Source organism: Rhododendron vialii, chromosome 7a (assembly GCF_030253575.1).
Source record: "Rhododendron vialii isolate Sample 1 chromosome 7a, ASM3025357v1".
Taxonomy (NCBI): Eukaryota; Viridiplantae; Streptophyta; class Magnoliopsida; order Ericales; family Ericaceae; genus Rhododendron; species Rhododendron vialii.
Genome location: NC_080563.1, coordinates 8,255,788 through 8,262,136, shown reverse-complemented (window position 1 = coordinate 8,262,136; position 6,349 = coordinate 8,255,788). Strand labels below are relative to the sequence as shown.

General features: G+C 39.6%; 1 protein-coding gene across 1 annotated transcript; it reads right to left on the bottom strand.

Moving 5' to 3' along the window:
- Window positions 1-333: 333 nt before the first annotated feature.
- LOC131334789 (probable protein arginine N-methyltransferase 3) lies at window positions 334-6,191 on the bottom strand. The gene is made up of 7 exons (XM_058370035.1): window positions 5,808-6,191; window positions 3,894-4,442; window positions 3,662-3,759; window positions 2,988-3,066; window positions 2,613-2,873; window positions 2,335-2,502; window positions 334-1,239 (listed from the first exon to the last, which is right to left on the bottom strand). The coding sequence occupies exons 1-7, from the start codon at window positions 6,102-6,104 to the stop codon at window positions 778-780; spliced, it is 1,914 nt and encodes a 637-aa protein (XP_058226018.1). The 5' UTR covers window positions 6,105-6,191; the 3' UTR covers window positions 334-777.
- Between the last annotated feature and the right edge of the window lie 158 nt (window positions 6,192-6,349).

Sequence of the window (6,349 nt, the reverse complement as noted above, 5' to 3'; positions counted from 1 at the left end):
TAGAATCGAGTAATCATGCTTCCTAGTTTGAAAAATGAGCACCATTAAAGTACTCATTTCAACTATATCCTCGTACTTAACTTCAAAAAAGCGAGAGCTTCATCCTGTATGGAATATAATGTGGATTCAAAGGTCAGCTACATCCACGTATAAATCAATGAAAATCCACAACCAAAATTGTTGCAGCAAAAATTTATAAGAGTGCATTGCCACCGGACTTAAGCTGAACTACTACTTCAGTCATTCAAAAGCTGAACCACATGCATGATGCATTCAGCACTTGTGCTGCTATTTGAAATAAAGCGCTAGCATTGCTGAGAGAGAGAGAGATCATTGCAAATAGAAATTAATGCTGACCTATTGAAAATACAATGGTATATACTGGCAAAACTATGTCGTCCTCTGTAACATGAAAACGGATCCACATCAAGATTCAAAACTTCAGAGGTAATAACTAACGTTCTTAAGGCAGTAGGACAGCTCAGGATGAGACGTCAAGCAAAAATTGCCATAACCCAAAATTAGGGAATACAGCCGACATACATCTCAGTAGTGAGATTGGCTACCCATTCCATCGAATTTGCATTCTAGAATATCCCAGGAACATAAAAATGGAGCCTTTGTCTAGTTAGTTCGCTTTCTGCAAGATATTCCATTTGATCATCAGTTCACACAACAGGCGCACGGTCAACTCTGCACTTTCCATACTTTGCTGCCTTCACTATCGGCTTGGAAGGCGAAACAGGACAAAAAATGACAGCTCAGCACTTGAAATAGCTAGGATAAATTGAATATTTGCACTGGCCAACTGCGTTTTCGACCATCAGGGGCAATCCCAGCAATCTCCAAGGAGATGTCAATACTGCGATGAGGAGAAGCAGCACGGGCAATGCTGATGCGCAAATGGACCTTCACAGCAGGGCAGGCATCAGTACCAACAGCAGCCAAAGTGTCAGATGCAGTACTTCCCAATGAAATTGCAATTGGTTCCCTGAATGTAAGAATTGTTTGCGACCAATGCGTTTTTGGAGAGTATGGGGATGTGGACAGAACAATTGGCATGTCCTTGCAAAACCTGCTGGTAAAGCCAGTTTCAAACCACAGGACAATTCCGTAACACCAAGTTGTTTTGCATAATGAATCTGAGGAGTAGTGCGTTGGATTTTCTGTCAGTGGTTCCAGCTCGATCCTTGAAGTGAAATCCATTTCGTCTGGTGTCATCTTCACTAAATCAAATGACTGATAGGACGCATAAAAAGGTCATTACTACATCAATAACTCAAAGCAGGAAAAAACAAATTTGTGGGCCAAACAACTGAACCGAGAAGCCATCCTAGAGGTAAGTGTTGAAGAAAAGCTCCAAGAGGCTTTGTTGACAAAAAAGGGAAAAGAGATTAAGTCCCGACAAATGTCTTCGATCTATATGTTTATAAAGAGATACATCAGGTAAAGCACTGTCCAAACACCATTACATTTCACAATAAATCCACTATTAAATGGTTTAGAAGAGATGAATGAATCATTCCAAACTAGCAAATTTTTTAGAACACATTAATTAGTCCTCCAGAATGTAGAATTTTCCACGTGCAAGAACCATGCCCTTCTTTTCAATCTTGTCAGATCTAGTTCCACATTGGTCAATTATCACCTCCAAATGCTAGTATATGAGCTTGAACAACCTCTTCGCTCATTGCCTATTGGTGTTTTTGAGTAGGAAGCTTTAACTTGGCATCAAAGCTAGGCTTTTGGAGACACTTTTAAACGACTCTCTTGATTGATTGCCCCTTTGTTGGCACCTCAAAGTGCACCTTGTTTTGGTGTAATCCCTACGCTATTGATCATATCACATCCAAAAATTAGTGTATGAGCCCACCTCTCCATTCATGCCAGTTAGTTGTGCCTAGGATGCTTTCCTATTCTAATTTCTAATAAAGTGATTTCTTATAGTTGAAGAATATTATAGAACCACAAACACCAAAAAAAACCATGTATGTTTTTAATTTCACTTGGATGAAGCAGCCTTTGAAAGTCCCATTCCTCACTGAAGTCATCTCCACAGAATCATCAAGTGTAAATTTTGTAAGAAATAATACTTTTTAAAAAAAAAGAATAAAATTCTGTAAGAAATATATTAACTGAGCGCACACATCTTCGCACGTTTAGGCATAAGAAAATTTCTTTGGCATAAAATTTAGGATTTCCCTCTTGCATAGTACCAAATTGGCAAAGGTGACCCAATCAGTGACATTGTCATGATGAACAAGTGATACCAAAATAATTACAGTGCCCATTTAGTATTCCTACAAAAGAGAAACAAAAACATTGAGCACTGACCTGGAGAACCACAGTATTGGTTACTATATCACCACTGTCAATGATATCAACTATAGGAACCCGAGCAGCATCTTCCACAAGTTCCTTGCCAATGCAAGACATATTGAAACCATACACAGTTTCCCAGAATGGAATACTGGTGCCACCTTTTCCAAATCCGGCAACAAACTGAAAAGGAAATTCCAAGTATGATATTAATAATTCCACCAGAAAACCATATAAACAATAGGAAAGAAAAGAGAAAAGACAAGCAACAAAAAAGGATCTGTATCGGTCACCATAGTAGCTGTGTCCGGAAGAATAGCACCTCCAGGCTTCAACCATCGATCCCGTGCAAGAAGCACAGAGCTAAGCATTGACTCATAAAGTAGGCAATAACCCATCCATTCACTGAGTAACACATCGATACTGTGGGGTTGAATGAGTTCACAATTACCGAGCTCTTCAACCATACCCTGGACTACTTTCATTACCCCAGTGCCTTGACTGGTTCCTTCGCTTGGACCTCCACTACACAAAAGGCAATTATCTTTTGCAATCTGCAATCATCCAAACCAAAAAGGTTTCTCCTTAAATTTTGACATATATAAAGATCACAAAACCATATCAGGAAATAATGGGTCAGTCAAGTATAGAACCAGTAACGAAAGTACCTGAGTCGCCACCGCAGCCATCTTCTCACTGGCTTCAACTGCAATTACACTTGAAGCCCCTGCCTGGGAAGCAAATAGACTGGTACAAACAGGAATAAGAATAAGATACACCAATGCTATGGTAAGGGAACTAACTTTCAGAACAAAAAATTTTACATTCTCAACAAACCAAAAGATGGATTGTTCAATATGAATACTGCACAATGTTAGGTTATTCAAATTACCGCACCGTAACAAAACTGTGAATACTGCAAATGGTCTGAATAAAAGATTAGGCGAAAAAATGAACGACAGCCCAGTGAAGAACGCTTCAGCTAAAGCTGCCTGGGGAAAGATTAGGTATCTACATCTTAAAATGGTGGTAGTAGTAATTGCATGGATAAAAGCATGTCTAAACCAAGCAATCTGAGTCGATAATAAACCGAAGTGTTAGAAAACTTTTTTCACAAGAAATTCTAATACCATATCCAGCCATCATGGTTTGGTTAAAGGATAGCAATGAACTGAGAAATTATTCAAGAACATCACCACATTATAGTAGAGGTGGCAAGTCCCCAACACATACGAGACCAGCAGAATCAATAACCACAAGTTGCTCCATAGATTTCAAGGATGATTCAAAGAAGGAATGAAAACTAGTTTGATACAAAGGGAATTGAAGGAGCGTTTCTCACCTGAGTATGCCCGTCCCACATCCTACATCCAGAACAGTAGCACCACGTAGGAGAGAAGGATTATTCAAGAGAGCCTGTCTATAAGCATCTGTTCTTACCTGCATAAACCTCACAGGTGATCTGGTCAATAGTAGATATTGAGAGTAAAGTTGCATCATACCTAGACCTTCTATCACGAGTTTACACAGCTGAAATATCAATACCACGGTAAATCTAAGATTCGATGTGATACCTTATCACTTATCATTTCCCTGTGGATCCCGAATGAACTGTACAACCCAAAATAATTCTTATTCACGTTCTTGATTTCATTAGCTTCCACCTTTGCAAAAGACACTTCTAAATCCTTATCTGTTGAATTCATATCAGAAGGCAAACCAGATTTGTTTACATCAACACTGCTGACTTTCACCTCCTGATACGGATTCATCCCGTTTAAACAACTGTTGGAAGCCGAGGCACTCTCCGCTCTTCCATTCTCAGAAGCAGTTTTAAAATCAAACATAGGCCCTTCAACTGTATTATCATCATCAATGCAAATCCTTTCAAAATCAATCAGCTCCGTAATTTTGTTATCTGATGTTGTATCTTCATCTTCAACTTCCCAGTCTTCACCAAAACTGTATAGAAGTGGGTCCTCTTGCATGAAAGGTTTTAGATATCTGTCATCACCCCATCGAAGGACAGTATCTTTGAAACTGAATGCCTCGTGTGCATGATTTTGTAAATCTTGCTTCAACTGACAGGTAAAGCCGCAACTCCAACATCTGTTTTCTGCTACCTAGTAAGAATCCAAACATTAGCAGAGCCCAGAAAATAAACTTCTCATAACCTGTCATTTCCTGGCATATAAACCTCCGTATTAAGATTCAGAAGTGAAATAAAATACTTCGCCAACTAAGAAGTACTGATGCATCTTTGATGACAATAATGTTTACTGAAGACTCTTAACCTGTTTTTGTCTTTCAATAATTCTTAAGCAAAATAAACTACAAAAGTGCACGGAGAAATCGCCAATGATTGTCTAATAACCTAGAATGTTTACAGAGCATGGTATTCAGTTCTAATATACTTAACTAAAACTGAAACATCATAGCGAGGAAAACCCCAACATATAAAAGAGAAACTTCCGTTATAACCCAATGGAGTCATTCCTTTTACCTAACAATCACCCTTTTTCCCTCTCCCAATTTTATTGGTACCCTGGAATCCTCTTTCTCTCTCCCTCCCATAAGCATGTAAAAGACCCCGCCCACATTCAACATTAAATACCAGATCAGATGCCTTTGAATTGTAATCCAGCTATACAAAGAGAATTCACTAAAGAGTAGTGGCCAGAATACCGTACATGCGTGCCTAGCCGCAGCGGCAAGACATTCTAAGTGCGTTTTATGCAAGCATGATGCTCTAACAATCTCCTAAAAGCATGAAGAACACTTCCAAAAAATACAACTATCAAACCAAAGTCCAAAAGCATGGTCCTTGAACATACTAACTCCTAGAATTTCACCTCCATGGTATATAAATATGAGTACTAATAGTTTGATCAATTTTTGGATTCAGATGCTGTTGAATTCATACGGAATCCACTAAGAGAGTCCTGGCCCGATTACAGTACATGCGTCCCTATCCGCAGCCATGAGAAGTCCCAATTGCATTTTAAGAAAGCATGATGCTAAGAGCATCTCCAGCCTTCATCCATATTTTTTCTCAAAATTTTGGGTAAAAACCCATTTTGGGTAGACACATCTCCAACCATCAAATCCAAATTTTACACATCTCCCTCTTTCTCTCTCTCTCTAGCTAGCCGTTGGAGAAATGGGTCAAGGCAAAAGTTGTCTCAAATTTGAGCAAAAAAATGGGTAAAACCCAAAATGGGGAAGGGTTTGGGTCAAAGATTGGAGAGAGATTTTTATGATTTTTGCCCCATTTTTAAATTTGAGTCTTAAAATGGGTCAAGGCCGGAGATGCTCTAACAAACTCATAAAAAAGAATGAACAACACTTCCAAAAACACAACTATCAAGTCAAGCACCAAAAACATGGACCCCTGAACATATAATTTCTACACTTTCACCCCCAAGTCATATTTTGCATTAATCCGAAATCCTACTTAACACCTAATATTCATATTTTTATTTATTCACCTGAGACCTGATGTAGTTGATGAGCTTGAAGCAACCGTAGAAATCCAACTCCAACGTCTTCCTAATCCCGCCGAAATCGAAACGGTGCGTCGAATTACAATGCTCGAACAGCGCCTCGCTCGAGCCGTACTTGAGGTCGCAAAACAAACAGAGCAACAAATCCGAGCCCAAACCATCTCCTTCTCCGTCGTCGTCGTCTGTGTTCCAATCTCCCCACTCTTGCTCCTCGTCTTCTTCTACTTCGCTGCCTAGGTCTACATCGTCCATTTCTCCGTCTTGTGTCTGGTTCGTCGCCATTTGTGTGGTTTGGTGAGAGAAACAGCAACGGCGGGAAAGCAGTGAAGCCTATGTTAAACCCTCTGTATATAGCACAGGAGGCCGACGCAAAACCCTAAATTTTTTTTGTAAAAAATAGGGTGGCGCTAATGCCACGACTCCTTTTACCACTGCCACGACTGTTTTTGAGATTTGACAGTTTTATCCTTGTAGAGAGCTTTGTCAGTCTCTGACCACCCTCCTTTTCCTTTTCATTCTTGTCCCAC

What these genes read in the sequence shown, in the direction of transcription:
- LOC131334789 (XM_058370035.1), bottom strand. Translation starts at nt 6,104, where the DNA reads ATGGCGACGAACCAGACACAAGACGGAGAAATGGACGATGTAGACCTA. An exon ending in TCAACTACATCAGGTCTCAG is followed by an intron (nt 4,443 to 5,807) that starts GTGAATAAATAA and finishes GATTCTTACTAG; the next exon opens with GTAGCAGAAAACAGATGTTG. An exon ending in TGTGGGACGGGCATACTCAG is followed by an intron (nt 3,067 to 3,661) that starts GTGAGAAACGCT and finishes TGTTTGTACCAG; the next exon opens with TCTATTTGCTTCCCAGGCAG.